Raw genomic sequence first — 16,927 nt, 5'->3', positions numbered from 1 at the left:
TACACTTAGCTTTATTTACATGTGACATTACAGAGTGCAGCATGTGCAGTTTTTATTTCATAAAGCGACAAATATTGCAAGTACCTCCAACATACGAGGTCCCATATCTACCTCAATAAAGTTTAAAATAGCTAAAATCAACATAAGCTACATTCATACTCAAAGAATCAATCACATACATTTATGTCAAAGCCTTTACAAATTTGAGACTGCAGCCTGTGTAGAAGAAAACTTAACCTTAGTATGAAGACAAGGCACCATCTTGAATAGAATACATCAGATATCAGATATGATTAAGTAACAAATACAATTGATTTTGGGGAAAGTTGTTAAATATCCACAAGTTCCAGTTTTATAAAACAAAGGTAAGAACAACGAGTCCAACACTTTTAAGCAATTCATGTTTTAACTCAAAATAGGAAAGTCACATTGTGGAAAAAAACAGGCAACTTAAAATCATGTTCTACATAAGGCAAAAAGACTTGACTGACTGGGGAATGAAATAGTCAACATAACAGATTAGTGGTCCTTTTTAACATTTCTTAATACCATAACAAAAAGTTACATAAAGTCCATGCAATTCCTCAAAATCAAAACCCATCCAGGTCATCGAACATTGTGACAATACAGTACCAAGTGCCATCACGTTTCAGCTAAATAAATAAAAAGAATTGGACAAGTGCAATCAAAGCCTCTTCACAAGGAATGGGTTAATAAAGGAGCTGAAGGAGTTCAGTAGTACCCACTCCAATTAAGGCTCTCCCTGTTTTATAACACATCTGAGGATACTGAGGGTTTGTCACTGGCCATCACTGCTATGGCACTTTAAATCCCATTTATAAACTGATGTGAATGCTCTCGCTCCACAACATCTACATTAGATGACTGCTGCATGCTTGAGCTTTTTCACTTTCCACCATCAATCAAAAATGCATATTAGGTTTTCGACTCTCGCCGGCTTTTTGACACTCCTCAACATCCTCAGACTGTCAGAGAGCTGATGGGAATGGCAAAAACAACACAGTGCCAGCACAGAGAGACAGCAGTGGTTCAACACACAAGCATTCAAAATAACCTTGATTTTCTTGATAAATAATAACTCCCCACAATTAATATTGGCACTTTTCCCGTTCATCCCAAAAGTTGTAAGAAAACTGGTTATGCAAAAAAAAAAGAAAAACAGTGTACAGATTGTAGAATTTTGTTGTTTTATGGCAAAGTTCGTTTCTATTATTCTCAATGAGACTGAAAACATTGAATGTAGAAAAAAAAATGTCTGACTGGCTACATACCTTTCAGAACGTTTCAGTAAAATTACATTCAGTCGACATGGAATTTCTTTTTAAAAATATATTTATGTACAGTTACAGTATATCACTTTGCATTACTGATGCAAATGCTCCTTATTTACACATACACACGATAGTTTGTTGTAGTCCATCCCAGTGGTTTCCAACAGGGATACAGGAGAAGAGGAGGGAGGCGCTGGTCAGAGGTCCCATCAGTCGCTGTCACTCTCATCCTGGTACTTGGCGGTCGCTTTGATGGCCCGGCCATTTTGTAAAGGCATTTCTTCGTAATCGCTCCTTTAAAAAAGACAGAAAAAGAAACATCAGTTGGTTTATGTGAGTGCTCATACTGAATACAACCTGCAAAACAGTAAGGAGGAAGAATACACAAAAGCTATGGACACATTAACCTCCATCCACATTGCAAACTCGCCGTCTGTAGTCAAGCACGGTATGTTTAGCATTTAGCTAATTTTTCTGGTATTTTACTGGTATTAAACTTAACCAAGGATAGTAAATATGGCAGCTAAACTGTAGGCACTGTGAGCTGTCAGCTCTACCACTCATTTGAACTGTCAGACTTAAGTTTTGAAATATTACGCACGGTATTGACTTTTTTTTTTTACAGGATTTAAGGTTTATGCACCATCAAATGTACAAACACTTACCCGTATATTACTTCATCATCCGAGTCATTTAGCATGGAGAAAGCAGGATTATCCTTCAGCTGGGAGTCTGGGAAAGAAAACAAAACCATGGTTGATGGAATGAGTTTCTCATCTATTGCAGCAGAGAGGACAAACTCCATCAACAACGTACATAAGACGTCAATTGTATCACTTACCGTAAAGGGCATTTTTAGAGGGGGAATACACAAATGCTAACGTGTACAAGTAAAAGTTGAGCAGGCCATAGAACGATAAAAATTCAGCTGGTATGTCTGGAATTAAGGAACAATCCGTCACTAGTTAAGAAATCAATAGCTATAATTCACAAGAGAGGAAATCACAGTCAAAATCGTACACTGGTGAAAGGATATAGTTTTGGTAGTGAGTGGACAACTCAGCCACGAAATTGTCTTGGAGAGCCTTGGCACCAAACCTCAGGTAGAGAATAACCATGCTGGAGGAGAGAGAGGGAGGAGATTGATAGGATCAATGTGAATCAAATGAATAAGAGAGACATCTCTCATCAAACTCTTCAAAATCAAAATGATTGTGGGAATTTCAGGATGTTTTTTTTGTTCCTTAAACCCACCTTATTATGAGGACCACAAACGTCAGCGCTGTCAGAAACTTCAGACGGAGATCTAGTGACAGAAATGACACCGCATGTTGATATTATCTTAATAAAAGGAGAAGTTGGGTCAAATGTGGACAGGTGTGCCTCGCTGTGTACCTGAGTAAGGCATGTTCTTGAGTTCAGAACAAGCTCGGACAATCAGGAAGATCAGGTAGAGGATGTAGATGGCCACTACGATCAGGAAGAAGATCTTCATGCCCTAGAGAAATAACATGGGGGTTTTATTAAGACACAAACACATAGCGTACAAAATACAAGGAATACCATCCTAATATTAAGTTACATCACCTTTAACACAACCCATATCTTAACTGATAATAAAGGCTAATAAAGGCTTAAAGGCTTGTTTATCCTATATCTTTCCATTTATCTCTGTCTCCCATCATGACATAAGTGGATATAATAGGTGAAATCAATAACAGATCATAGCTTTCATCTGGACTCACACTTGTCACACTCAAGATGATCCAACTCACTGGTGAAAGTGTCTTTATAGGCAACAGACTCACCTGAAAGTTTGCTATATCCACTTTGTACTGGTAGGTAGGATCCTGGAGTTCATTGACCCTGTGAATCCAGGAAAAAGGGGAGTAGTTAGTTCCAATCTTGTTGTAATTGATAGTTTGGATCAGGTTGCTTGTGGAGTGGACAGAGGTCAGACTTACGTTTGCCATATCCCCAGTGTAACAGCTGAAAGCCACAGGAGACCGACGATGACCAGCTTAGGCAAGTAGAACGTCAGGCATTTTCTCTCACCCTGGGAAAAATCAATCACATGCAGTATGAAAGGTTGGAGTGTAAAGGAATAAGCACATCGGTCTCGTCATGCTAGAAGGAAGACTGTACGGCTATAGTAGGGGGAATGATAGTGGACCCACCTGAACCCTGATGCCGTGGTAGACACAGAGCCAGAAGAGCAGCAGGGCACACAGGAAGAGAGCCTGGAAGAAGGTGTCCAGCGTCCCCGGAAACCAGCTGTTCACCAGGAACGACAGCGGGAAAAACGGATCTGAACGGCAAAAACAACCGAAGAGCATCAGAATGAGGAAGACAAGTTGGACATGATGAAACTGGACAGGAGACATTCCACATCTGCAGCTGACAGATTGATTCACTGTTCACTGTCAATCTAAGAGCTACGGTTGAAATTGATGGACAAATAAAAGGCAAAGGGATAATATTAAAACTCACCGTTGTAGAGTAGCAGCAGAGGCAGCAGGATGGACATCCACTTCTGCTCTATCCCCCAGTCCCTCATGGAGAACTTCCTCAGCGAATGTGCAAACATACACTGAGACATGCAGAGAAAACAACATTAGTCCTCCTAAATGCAGTAAAAGTCAGTTCAGAGTCTCTGATGCTGGGCAGTGCACTGTTGTATCTGATAACTTGGTTTTAGACTAGTATGTTTTGTTCACTGTCACATTTGTCTCTGCAGGTTACAGCGAAATGCTGGTAACGTGAAATTAATTTAGATGAAGACCTAAAAAGTAGCCTGTCCTCTTACCGTCACCATGAAGGTCAAAACCACAAAGACAAACCGGAACCAGATTTCTACTTGAGAGAAGGTGGGGTTGTACATTTTCCACTGTGGAGGAATAAAAAAACAAGAGAGCAGGGAGGGAGAGAAAGAAAAAGAGAGCAAAACAACTGTGACTGACCTGTGAGCTGAAGGAATTTTGAAAGCCATCCCATGCAGCAACAGAAACACAATTATCAGTTATATTAGTTAAAAAAAATCCTGCTTCCAGTGTTTGTCACTTACCACAAAGTTGACCTTGATGTCATAGGTGATGTTTTCGAGGCCTTTGAAGCTGACTATGATCTGGTACTGGGTGTAGTTCAGGTAACCCAGATGGAGCACAATGATCTCATCACATTTCTGCATGGAAAGACAAACAACATTGTATCACAGTTGGTTTAGTCAACAATCCATCTATACTATAGATCAATGAGCTGTTGGAGTATATCGCTGTCTGTCTATCTAAGGTGACGATCAAATTCTATTCTGCACTAATTTCTACACCACATCCCCAGTTACCAGTATAAATGACATGTCATAAACCCGCACTGCTATGTTGGCTGCTACCTGACTTTCTGATTAATGACTAACTGGCGCGTTCAGAGCCGATCGACACTTACAGCCCCGCAGTGCAGCGTTCGGGACTTCTGGTGCACGTTGGTGCTGATGTGCATGACACTGGCGTCCTGCATCACGCCCTTCAGCTCCACATTGATCTCAAAATGCTGCTGGAAGTCGACCACTGGCAGAGACAGGAGCGCAACACGCTGTTATCAACTGATCACGTGGTCATCAAAGACAAAGCTGAAGGAGTAATAGGTAACTGCTTCTATCTGTAGTATGTTCTGCGGTCTTACCGTTGCTGTGCTCAACCTGCATCAGACAGGTGAGCCATAGCTGCTGGTTGTAGGTGGTGAGGGGAGGAGAAACTAGGTTGAAAGGTCCAGTCTGAAACCATAAATTGATTGCCAAAATGAATTTGATAACAATTATACAGTACTGTGCAAAAGTCAGAGCCCATCCTTTCGTTTATGTAATTTCCATTCAATTGGCCATTCAGTACAGATTATTTATTTTTTGGTGTCAAACAATAATGCAGGAAACATATTCAACAGAAAATTACACAAAAGTCCACTCTTTACTTTTGCGCACCCTACTGCCACTTTAACTCTTCCATCCTTAAAACCAACATCTTAAAACCAACAAAAGTTGTACCCAAAAGTGTCTGACATTATGTTAGCACACTTTCCCTTCAAAAGCAACACTAACATTCACAAAAACAACGACCCAAACACACCTTAGCTGCCTTGCACATTTCTTTCTCATGTGTATCTAAAATGGCTAAAGGCGATATTTCTGGTGTGATTTGATATAAGATACATTTGCATAAGGAAGGTGAAAGTCATTATCAATGATAATCATTATAAAATATACAACAGGACATTCCAGTCAGAACGGCTACAAGATAAGACAGAGAAGGAAGAACAGATAAAAATGAAACCTTCGACTGATAATCTGCATTCAAAGTACTTAGGTAAGTACTTAGCTAGTAGGCTGTGTATGGCAGCCTACTAGTTTTAGGCTGCCATATATTTAAGTCATTAATGTGTTGGCATTACAGTCCTGCAGAAGTGGCTGCACTCGTTTAAAAGGCATCCCTGGCATCCCAAACCAACATCACAGTACACTCTCTGCCTTTCTTAAAATGCCTTACCTTCACTGAGTGGTTTTTCACAAGCAACTGATCACCGCTGTGCTCTTGCTCAGCAATAATCCTAGGACCTACAAAATGAAGGGAAAATTATTCATAAGCTTGTCTCACAGCCATGTCTCCTCCCCATGCCCCAAAAAAGAACAGGAAAAACCCCACATATTTAACCTCAAAAATGTCCCTGGTCTACAAAAAATGACTGTGAAAAAGTGATGTCTGCACACTAAATAACACCATCCTTACTTGGCAAAATCAATTCCATTACTCATCGTTGACTGAGCTAATAGAAATCTGCCAACTTCAGCTCTTCAAGGCTAAATCCCTTTTGCTGTAAGAGTAGCTGGATGCTGAAGTCGCCGACGAGTTAATTAAAAAAAACACCTCTCTGACAAAAGGGCTCATTCAGGTGGACTACACAGGGAGCAGAGGAGTGACGGTGAAACAGTCCCTAAATCATCTGTCATCACTGTCTGATATCAGTAGGTGGTGGAATCAGATAGAATGACTCACTCACTGACAAACCACATTTCTCTCCTGAAAACCTAAAATCTATGTTAAGATGACCTGTGACTGACAACCAGCTTGTGTCATTATTACTTTAAGGTTATTCACACACACACACACCTGCAATGCCAATGAAGACTGTGAGGCTGAAGCAGATCAGGAACACCACAAAGACCAAAACGAAATGTCTTTTTGAGAGCGTGTAAAGCCGCATGGGGGCCAATCTGTCCGAGGGAGACATAATGCATTAGGTTCAACGCTTTGGACAAACACAGACAGACTGAGGTGGACAGACACACATACAGAGACACAGACAGACACAGACACACACATCATCTGAGTCCCTAGAATGCAGCAAAAAAAGACTTTTGAGAAGATAACAGCAAATAAAACTTTAACAGCTGCTGCTTGTTGTAAACTAGCCACCAGCCTTTGGCATAGGTGTGGATCTGTCAACACTGCTAGCTTGCTAGTTAATGTTAGCATTAACAGATGGCAGCCAATACGAAGAGAGCTAACATTATACGCTGCCTTTCACACCCATTGGCACACATTTAACAGATCCCCGGTGTAGCCATCGCTCCAGTCTCACACTTACAAGTCCATTTCTTTCGATTCGCACTAACAGTGGCGAGAGAAAACACAAAAATCTCAAATTTAATCCACATCCGTGTACGGGCATCACTTTGCGACAACTGGAAGGCAACGTCATCAAATGGGAGGGGTTGTAGTCACGTGGATTAACCCCAGAGAGTGTCCACGTAAAGCGAGAGGTGTCACTCCTGCGTACTTCCTTCTTCAGTTATCCCGTTGGGCAGAAACCGTTTCTTATTTTGGTTGGGAGTCTATGAGTGTTTCACATTCGGTTCAGTATATCTCATATATCTTAGCTTATTTGAATTGGCCAAACAGCGTGATATTTCAGGTTTTAGGAAGATACTGATCATGTTGTGAGACCTAAACATGTCTTTTAGCGTGTGCTCCTATTGTGCGCATGCGTAGTATAGTTACGTCTAATGTCAACGTCGACTCAAATTCTAATGAAATTTAGGTGATTTTAGTTAATTAATTTCCTCCTGCTTCAACGATAAGCTATTAAGATTTTCATGTATCATGTGTCATCTATCAAACGCAGATGCATGCTGAGGTTTACCTTCCTTCCGCAGGGAAACACTTGTTGGCTTTGACAGGAATCAATAGGCCTTATTTCAAATTGTGGGTTTAGCTATCAGACCTCAAGCACACAACGATAAACTAAGAACTGATTGATCTGCACTGAAAAGGTTGCACTGGGGTAACGCTACGAATTATTCTTGATCCACCTGATTTTCCCTTACGACATGTTATTTTTCTTGCATTTAATCTATTCTCGGCTGGACCACACTGGGCTTCAGTCAGGCAGAATGTAAACGTAAAAAACAAAACACACAGATTGTCAATGGACGCGCATTAATTGCACTAAAACATGAACGCATTTGCTTGTATGTCAGTGTAATGACTTCATATATATGCCCATATCATGACGATTTAGCACCCTTCATAAACTGCAAATTGTTCAATTGTAATTTATACAACGCCGAAATAGCGTAATGCAGCGTATTTTTCTTCTCATTTCCATTGGAGGAAAATGGATTTGCCATTGTATTCGTATTACATAATGTAACAACACAGCAGGCCCACCTGTAAAACCGATCATCTCGGTAAGGTGTCAAGTCCTCCTTCAGCTCGTTATAGGCCTCCTGGATCTTCCTACAGAAATATTTCAGCTCACTGTACAGAGGGTTTTCCAAGCCGGAGTAGTCGGTGTCCATTATACCGAGAGTCTGACGGCTGAAAATGGCGATGGGAAATAATCCGCAGCCTTTAGAGAACAACCCTGTTGCCCGTCCTTATTGTTTCCTCGTTTAATTGAAAGTGCAGGCGAAGCTATTTTGTTTGTGTCCGTTCAAAGAAAGAAAGAAAAGCAGTAAAAACGAAGAGGGGGCGGAAGCGCACATCACACGGGAGGAGGATCACGTGACCAGACTTCAGCACCACGGACAGAGACAGACGTCTGCATCCCATCACCAGTTAATTGATACCAGGTTGTGGTTACACCATTAGAAAGGCAACTGCCATAAGCATGCACAGGTGCAGTAACTATTACTGTATGCATTTAAGACGCAAGACACCGCCTCTTTTCTCTGAAACAATGACGTTTTATTCAAAAGATGCGTGACATATACAATTGTAAAATAATTTACATGGCATGCCTTTACTATCCATTCACTATAAACATTCAGTCACCAAATCAGACTCAGATTTTTTTTCAAGTTTTTTTTTTATCCTTTAAGTCTACATCTACAAATACAAAGCACATATCTTTTCAAAAGAAAAGCCAAATCCTACAATATCTACAACAGGTCATCTCATCAAATCAATTTAAGGTGAATCCTTAACCTAAGTCCATAGGCGATTCTGATCATGAACTCAGTGGCTTACACTCATGTGAACTTGTGTGAACGATGTGTGTGTGCGTCAAGAAGCCATGACCACACACGGTTTGAAGATAATAGATATAACACTGATGGGATTGGTAGACCGCACAATACAGACACACCTTGACTTGACAGTTACACCCTACATAACTAGTCTACCAACTACACTAAACAACTGGGCACTTACTCATTCACATCTTTTCCATCCAATGCAAACTTCACAAAACACTGAAAATTTGCCCCTTCCCACATTCCTTACCCTCCCACCCCCACGATCCCACCTCACAACTCGGGCTACACTTGTAACAAACCTTAATCAACACAAAGAAATGTTCAGAAAACTCCACAATATATATATCCTTTAGGAAATCATCTCGTATAAATAAAATGTACAGACCAGCAATTGAGGCGCTGAACTATCAGCATTATACGAAACTGTGGTCAAAAATGATGGCAAAGGAATTTCTTTTCCTAAGAAAATATTGCACAACCAACGTAAAAAAAAAAAGCATTGATGGATATTTTGTTTATGCCATGCCCACGGTCTTTCATTTTCAAGGTTAGACTATCCCGCAGTAGAGACTTTTTCAAAGTATTAGACCCCAATCCGACATCCACCTCTGAGAGACATGCATCTTGTGACGGGGAAAGATCACACTAAAGAAATCTAATAATCTCATCAATTCAGAGACCAAAACGTGGAGTTGGTCCACAGCGAAATTGTTTTCTTTAAGTCAAGCACAGGTTACACTTCTCTCGAGGCCTATTTCTTAATCTTTCATTTTTAGCAAATGTATCTTTTGGCACAAATTGTTGAGGTGACTCTAATTGCACCTAAATTTCATCAGGCCTAAATGTGCTAGCCAGCTCTTTTTTGTTTATAAAGGTGATTTTGGTTAACATCTACCAGACAAAACCTATAGATAATATTGCAGATACTTGCAATAAGCCTAATCATTTGCCCCTGCCCCAGCACCCGCCCGTCAGCCCGCTCTGTGCTCAACAAGAGCACAAGCTTCACTGCCTGAAAGGAAAAAAAAAGTGTCAGCTTAACAGATTTCAGTGTCAGCTTACTAAATGAAGAGGTTTGAACAGCTTCATCCTTCATTGGAGTTTGACTTCAAAGATTCAGCGTTAACTAAGTATTTCAGCTTTACTGGTTTTGTTGTGGTTGTAGCTGTTCAGGTAAAACAGTACTACAGCTTTGCTCCACACCTGAAATTACACTTAAACACAGTGGAGACAGGTGTAAACAGATGTCTGTCAAACTCACCTAGGTCTCTTTACAACATTTACATATGAATGATATGTATTTACATGACTTCTGAAAAGAGTATGAAATGGCATAGGTGAAATATACAAAAATATTTCCTGTACCTTGCTTACACGTTTAGCGCGGTCTTTAAGAGTAGGGACAGCCCCTAACTACACACTCACTTCACAGAAGTGACAGCAGGTGACAAATCACTTCATGCCAGAGGTTAGGCTGTTGAAACCGGACCTCCATGACCTTTTTGGCTCCCCTGTCACCATAACGGAGGAAGGGAGATATTTCAATACGTACAGGATATGTCAGTCAAAGCTATTCTGTACACACCTCCCACTTGACTTCTTCAAACTATACAGCAATATTCTAATTCAGCCGCCAGTCTCCCAAATAAAACAGATAAGCTGAAAACCATGTCAACAAGGTACTAAGATTGTATGATATCACACGAACAATGACTACAATGTTAAAATTCATATCAGAATAGTAACAAGATAAACAAAGAAATGTACATATAAATTAATCCATGTAGCAGAGTAACAGATTTCTTCTTCCTTCAGAGTCCCAGGAAACCTTGTAGAAAAGACTGCAGTTCAACTCAGCTATGCTTATTCCCTTACTTTTCCAAGTTTGTAACAACAGGGAAACTTGCAAACTCATTTATAGTAGTGCTCCTAAACGATGCATATATCTAAGCCTCAATTCCAGCCAAGAAAGACTGAGATAGTAACAAAAGGAATGGCAGAGAGCGAAAAACAAAAGACCCTCCTACCCTCCACAAAGTTTAATCATTTAATAAAACCCTAAAAGCAAAAGCAGTATAATAAAGTGGTAACTGTTTCACTGAAGTTTTGTACAGCAATGGATTTCAGTGCCCAGTAGTACCTGTGCGCTCTGAGAAAGAAGAAAGTAAAAACGACTTCGATCTCCAGAGTGTGGATTTCAAGTATTACTGCTGCTCCTTTTCAAAACCGCACAGAGACAATTCCTCTCTCAGTTAACCGTTTGGTTATCGTGTCTATAAGCTTCGTCTAGCTAAAGCAGCATTTATTTGCATGATGATTACCGAAAGCTCAGCTCTTTGGCCCTGCAGGCATCGCAAGGCGCCACTGACTGCCAAACGGAGCAAATCTGGGGACATCCTTGGCAACTGCAGCCAATGCTTATTGCACCAACTCTAGTGGCAGCATTGTGTAGTGCAGTGTGATTGTATCTTTCTCTCTATGCAGACCAGGGCTGATTTCAGTCTCCTCTTCAAAATCAAAGTTCATTAACTTCAAATGAAACAACTGTGGCCCTTCAGCAGATTGCATGTCGAATCCCAGATAGAACTCGGGGTAAGCGGGGACGGGACATCTCATTTGAGGCGTTGAGTGACATTGGCCAGAGCCACTGCAAAGGCTTGCACAGCAGAGAAGGGATACTGGAAGTCCAGGATGTAGGCGTTGCCATCGATCCTGCCAAACTGCATCACCTGTGCATAAACAAATACATTAGTACAGAAAACCAGGCCAAGGTGCACAAATTAAATGCAAATTAACATGCATGGTACGTGAACACTGCTAATTATCTTTTTAGTACAACAACATGTGTAAATCACAGTAAGAGATATTTCTGTAACTAGAGCTCCCTTACCTGTCTCCCCTCCAGTTCGATTTGAAAGTTCTTGGCCGACTCCTGTGTGACGCGCCCCCCAAAGTCCAGCTGGTAGACCTGTGTGGCTTCGTTCCACAGAGGCTGCTTGTTGGCCATGACGTAGACGAAACCCTGGCTGCCCAGCCCGCGGTCCTCCTTCTCGTTGGCCTTTCGACACTTGATCTCGTCCAGCTCACTGGCGGCCCGGAGGCTCCTCTTGCTCTTCCAGCCCTTCTTACCGCTCTGGCACTGGTTGAGCAGCTCGTCCCCGCTGATGAAGAGCTCCGGCTCGCTCTCTGAACTGTCCTGGAACTCACTAGTGGCGGGGGCCTTGCTCAGCTTCTTAGCCTTCATCTGCTGCTCCTTCTGTCCCTTCAGTTTCTTCTTGTCCCTGCCTCCCAGCCGCGGACTGGAGATGAGCGAGTTGAAGTCACCCAGAGCCCGGCCCTCCTTCTTGGACTTGCTGCCCTCGGCCAAGGGCGGGACATTAGCCTCCTCAGCCCGACCATCTGCCCGCTTGCGGTTCTTCTTGCTTAGCTTCTCTGAGCGCTGCGGCACGGGGCTCTCAGTGAGGGAGAGGACCTCCTGGAAACCCTCTCCAGCCTCTGCCATAGCCTCTGGTAGCTCTGCTGGTGGTGGGGGAGGGGGAGGCGGTGGAGGAGGAGGGGGCGAGAGAACATTTTTGTCTACCGCCATGTGGGAGGCTTTAGGGGGCAGTGGCACTGCAGGACTGGGTATTGGGGGGCAGGAGTTATAGGTGCCCCAGGGAGTGTGGAGGGCGATAGGTGGAATGGGGAGCCCGGCGCAGGAGCTTCCTCCTGGATACATGGGTGGGAGAGGGCAGCAGGCGAGGTTGGCCAGATTTGCAGAGTAACCAGGCGGCAGGACCAGGGTTGCATCCTGCTGTGAAAAGGGTACTGGTGCCACCACCTCCTTAGGGGAGGAGCAGGGACGTGGTGACCCTGAAATGGGCTGGAGCTGGGGCCCGGAGTAGGCAGTGCCAGGGGGGTACTGGAGAGAGATTTGGTAGCCTGCAGCTGCTGCGGCGGCCTGGAATGACGCAGCACTTGGGCTGGTGGGGGACTTTGGAGAGAGGACAAAAGGCAGCCGGGACACATCTAAATGCTGAGCTGGGCTGAGGATGAGCGGGGGCGGTTTGTGGGGTGCGGGGGGACCAGTGGAGGTCAGGGTTGCTGTCCGTTCCTGAGGAACCCACACCTCCTCTGTGGCAGCTGGGTCCCACTGATAGGGAGGGGGGCGTTTGACAACCAGCCCTGATACATCATTGCCACCCAGCGTCAGATGCCTCAATGACTGATTCAGCGTTTCATCCTCAGTAAAAGCTGAGTTGACATAGTCAGCCCTGTCCCTGTTAGCTCCTCCTCCCCCAGTCCCAGATCCATCAAGGGAGCTCAGTAGGTTGTAAGAGGACTGGGAGGCCAGAGGAGTGGCACTGTTGGAGTGAACGATGACTGTGCTGTGTGGTGCTCCATTGCCTGGAGGGAAATCCTGTCTGATGATAGTCCCCCCTGCTATTCCATTAGTGCTCCCTGGGGCAGTGCCTCCAACAGTGGATCCACTGCTACACTGACTGCAGGTGTATAAGGCTGTTGGCACCCTCTGTTGGTACGAGGCTGCTAGTGCACTATTGTTTTTGGCCTTAGGAGGCAGAGGTCTGGGTGGGTCCAGCATCTGGGAGACTTTGAGAGCGGCCTCGCGGCTGTTCCTCCTGAGAGTGGCATGGATCAGACTGCTGTCAAGCCTCTGTCCAGGGTTCCTGCCAACAGTATTGTTCTGATTGGCTGGGTCGGGGTACGGGGGTGGGTCTCCGCTGGGTATGGAGTAGCGGGGCACAGTGAGTCTGTTGAGAGTGGCAGAGGCGTAGGGCAGCTGGATCTTCTTCCCATCAGCTGAGGAAGAGGACGATGAAGAGGTGACCCTGAGAGTAGCGGAGCTGCCAGGTCCCTGCAGCGTGTAGACGTTCTGATTGCAGACGAGGCGCGTTCGAGGACGACATACTTCCTCCACATTCCCACTGCTGTCAAAGGTTGTTATCCTCTCGTAGCCCAGTGGCGTGGGGTACTGCGCTGGTGGCTGGCCTGAGGGATACAGAGGGAACTCTCCCTTCTTCAGACAAAGGTCACCAGGTGGAGGAGTCCCATTGCTGCCCCCTGCTGCTCCAGATGCAGCGTTGGCAGCTGTAGCGGGGGCCGATGCCGAGGCAGCGGCAGCAGCAGCAGCCGCAGCAGCCACAGCGGCAGCCACAGTTCCAGGATAGGGGGGCGGGGGGTTCATCTTGCTGAGCTCTAGAGGGGCACTGAACACCACTGTGTCGCCCTCAGCCAGCTGGGGAGCTGACCGCGTGGGCTTGATTTTAAGGAGGTGCTCATGTTCACCCACCGCTCCTCTCTCCACCACCAAATCAGGAGGTGGATGGGGGATCTGGATCTGCAGTGTCCCCGGCTGAAGCTGGTGCACAGTTGCACCTGAAGGCTGACCTGATGACATAGAGGGAACAGGGATTTGAATTTGGAGTGCCTGCTGCTGCTGTTGAATTTGATGGTGGTGCTGCTGCTGTTGCATTTGATGTTGCTGCTGTGATTGCTGTTGATGATGCATTTGTTGCTGCTGCTGCTGTTGTTGTTGTAGTTGCTGCTGAATTTGTTGATGCTGTTGTTGCAACTGCTGTTGGTGTTGCTGTTGTTGTATGTGCTGCTGCAGCTGCTGTTGGTGCTGAAGTTGTTGTTGATGTTGCTGCTGCTGTAAGTGTTGAATCTGCTGCTGAATGTGCTGTTGCTGAAGTTGCTGCTGTTGTATGTGTTGTTGCTGAAGCATCTGCTGCTGTTGGAGTTGCTGCTGCTGCTGCTGAAGCTGTTGTTGATGGTGCTGCATTTGTTGGTGGTGTTGGAGTTGTTGGTGCTGCTGGAGTTGTTGGTGCTGCTGCTGCTGTTGATGGTGACTTTGTTGTTGTTGTTGAAGTTGTGATGGATGATGAGAGGGTGGAGGTCCCACCATAAGCCGACCCATTTCTAGCCCCCCAAAGATGACCTGACCAGGACTGGAGTACCTGGTGGGAACGGTGTATTGGGCCGTCAAAATGGTGTCCTGGCTTTGGTCTGACCCACCGGCAGCGGCCCCAGCAGGTGTTGCTGTGGGATTCGACAGGACATCCAGCTGAACATTCTGATTGGCTAGGAGCGACTGGACCAGACCAATGCTTTGGGTGGGGGACATGGCCTGGGCAGGGCTGTGGATGGGGGCAATAGGGATGTTGACGGTGCAGGGTGGGTTGTCATCGGCGCCACCAGCAGGGCCAGTGACAGGCAGGTCATCTTCATCCTCACTGAAGACGTTTGGGCTGAAGACGGGCAGATTGATGTAGTCCATGGAGATCTTACGCACCTCTGGCAGGTAGATGGTCATCTGTCTGGGCTGCAGATGGAGGAGGCTTGTCTTATAGATGACTGGGGAGAGGAGCAAGAACGAGAAAGACAAATAAAAGAAATTAAGAAATAGGAGCAATTGAAATAACTGTCAATAACCAATATTTAACTTTTCCATAACTTTTCCATAATTGGGATGTGTAGAGTTCAGCTGTCAAAGAGAAAGTTGTTGAGTGATTACCTGCACCAAGATTAGCTGGCAAGAATGTGGCGAGCCCCACAATCTTGAACTTTGTTCCCCAAATATTGGATGTGACCTGAGCAAGATAATTTTGCTACAAGACAGAAACAGAGAACATCAACTTATTTTCTCTGAAAACATTAAAAATCAGGAGATAAAATTAATTAAAAAAAACAGAATGTGTGAGTTGATCACAAAAAAAAAATCAAATTAAGCTCAAAGAATTGGACTATTACCTGACTGATATCATCTAGGGGGAATTCTCTCCGTGTTAGACTAGGTGAACCAATCGAGGGTTTCCGTATGGGTAACCGTGGTGACCTGGAGATCTCCTGTGTAGCTCGAGACAGTTTGGGCGATTTTCTGGGATCAATGTTGATCCTGTTGGTAAAGGGACAGACTAAGTCTCTACAGAGAAGGCAGCAAATGAAAAAAAAAAGGTTTAGGCATGCAGTGAACCAAACTCAACCAATACAGTGTAGAACATTCCATTACAATTTGTGTCATTCATGCAAAGAGTTGGTGTAGGACAGGCACATGAGTGGTAGTGAGCATTTCAATAAAAGTGAAAGGCTATAACTGTTTGGATGGCAAATATTTTCCAAGACATCATTACAAAATTACTCTCAGTTTAAAAATGTATAATTAAGAACTCATAAAGGACTGAAATCTGGCATTGAGCAGAAATATAGTATAAAGAATCACTACAAATCTAAAACAAAAAGTGCAAATAAATAATGTTGTTTTCAGAGTGAGAGCAGTCTAAGAACCAGGGGAAATTTGAATGCTGCCACAGAAACATCTGCTAATGCTAAATCAGTGGGATTCAAATGGCCAATCGTGACATTCACTTTTTTACAAAATCATCCTCATCTGCCATAAAAGTGTTTTTGTGATTACAGTTGATTTAAAGTGAAGAATTATGCAACATGTTCCACATGGACTGTTGACTGCTGACAGGTGAAAGAACCATCTGAATATCACATGAAAAAAAAAAACAGGAAACATTAGTAATAAGTGGCTTGTTGTCTGGTTACCTTGGCAGCTTGGGGGATTTGCTGCCCCTGGATATCTTTGGAGATTTCTTGCCCACCCAGTCGTCACTCAACTCAATGTCACTGGAGTCTGAGCAGTTACAGCTGTCAATCATGGACGATATCAGACTGTTACCATACACCTCATCTGAAGGGAGAAAACAGGATGGAGAAAGGAAAGAAGTTTGAGTGGATTTTAAGTAAACTGATTATTGTGGAGATGCAGTTCTGAAGACATAATGAAAAACCTAATAAACACATGGAATAATTATTTGGTCTTCTATCATTTACTTTTACAACTATATGAAACTGCATTGGGGAAGCACTAATAATGAGTGATACTAGTAGGGTGTTGTAAACCTCAACCACTGTGACGGTCAGTGGCTTTATTGCATAGATCTTTGCCCTTCAGGGATTTCATCTACCTTGATACTAAAGTTATTATTTTGCAGTCACAGACAAATGTTGATGCCCTTAATAATAAGTCCACAGTCAAGGCTTGGTTGATACCAGTCTTACTGAATTTTTTTTTTTTTCCATAGTGATTTTACTCCCTCTTTGG

The 16,927-nt window shown here is 43.8% G+C and overlaps 2 protein-coding genes across 6 annotated transcripts in view; both read right to left on the bottom strand.

Moving 5' to 3' along the window:
• Nucleotides 1-8,142, bottom strand: tmem181 (transmembrane protein 181). Of its 4 annotated transcripts, none has more exons than XM_071516782.1 (17): nt 8,009-8,142; nt 6,449-6,552; nt 5,828-5,895; nt 4,963-5,061; nt 4,734-4,841; nt 4,357-4,473; nt 4,099-4,179; nt 3,783-3,882; nt 3,470-3,600; nt 3,257-3,348; nt 3,101-3,158; nt 2,688-2,790; nt 2,547-2,598; nt 2,329-2,411; nt 2,134-2,220; nt 1,958-2,024; nt 1-1,586 (listed from the first exon to the last, which is right to left on the bottom strand). In XM_071516782.1, the coding sequence occupies exons 1-17, from the start codon at nt 8,137-8,139 to the stop codon at nt 1,502-1,504; spliced, it is 1,566 nt and encodes a 521-aa protein (XP_071372883.1). In that variant the 5' UTR covers nt 8,140-8,142; the 3' UTR covers nt 1-1,501. The 4 variants fall into 4 exon arrangements, with proteins under 4 accessions (XP_071372883.1, XP_071372882.1, XP_071372880.1 ...); XM_071516781.1 differs by having other exon boundaries at nt 2,134-2,223; nt 4,728-4,855; nt 4,971-5,061; XM_071516779.1 differs by having other exon boundaries at nt 2,134-2,223; nt 4,734-4,855; nt 4,971-5,061; nt 8,009-8,139.
• A 384-nt stretch (nt 8,143-8,526) lies between these two features.
• Nucleotides 8,527-16,927, bottom strand: part of tulp4a (TUB like protein 4a) — a 36,967-nt gene continuing 28,566 nt past the window's right edge. The window contains exons 10-14 of one of the 2 annotated variants that reach the window (XM_071516795.1): nt 16,369-16,513; nt 15,568-15,739; nt 15,332-15,425; nt 11,708-15,171; nt 8,527-11,546 (exon numbers count right to left, since the gene is read on the bottom strand). In XM_071516795.1, coding sequence (XP_071372896.1) covers nt 11,430-11,546; nt 11,708-15,171; nt 15,332-15,425; nt 15,568-15,739; nt 16,369-16,513 — 3,992 coding nt within the window. In that variant the 3' untranslated portion in view covers nt 8,527-11,429. The remainder of the gene's footprint in view (nt 11,547-11,707; nt 15,172-15,331; nt 15,426-15,567; nt 15,740-16,368; nt 16,514-16,927) is intronic. The other variant, XM_071516796.1, reaches the window with a different exon arrangement.

Source organism: Centroberyx affinis, unplaced genomic scaffold (genome assembly GCF_046629955.1).
Source record: "Centroberyx affinis isolate AG114_WGS23_722 - 3 ecotype Tasmania unplaced genomic scaffold, CSIRO-AGI_Caff_v1 ptg000431l_1, whole genome shotgun sequence".
In the NCBI taxonomy this organism is placed as follows: Eukaryota; Metazoa; Chordata; class Actinopteri; order Beryciformes; family Berycidae; genus Centroberyx; species Centroberyx affinis.
Note: the sequence above shows the minus strand (reverse complement) of the source record. Positions and strands in the feature narration are given on the sequence as shown.

What these genes read in the sequence shown, in the direction of transcription:
- tmem181 (XM_071516781.1), bottom strand. Translation starts at nt 8,139, where the DNA reads ATGGACACCGACTACTCCGGCTTGGAAAACCCTCTGTACAGTGAGCTG. An exon ending in TTTTGACCTTCATGGTGACG is followed by an intron (nt 3,883 to 4,098) that starts GTAAGAGGACAG and finishes TGCATGTCTCAG; the next exon opens with TGTATGTTTGCACATTCGCT. An exon ending in TTTGTGGTCCTCATAATAAG is followed by an intron (nt 2,412 to 2,546) that starts GTGGGTTTAAGG and finishes TCTCTCCTCCAG; the next exon opens with CATGGTTATTCTCTACCTGA.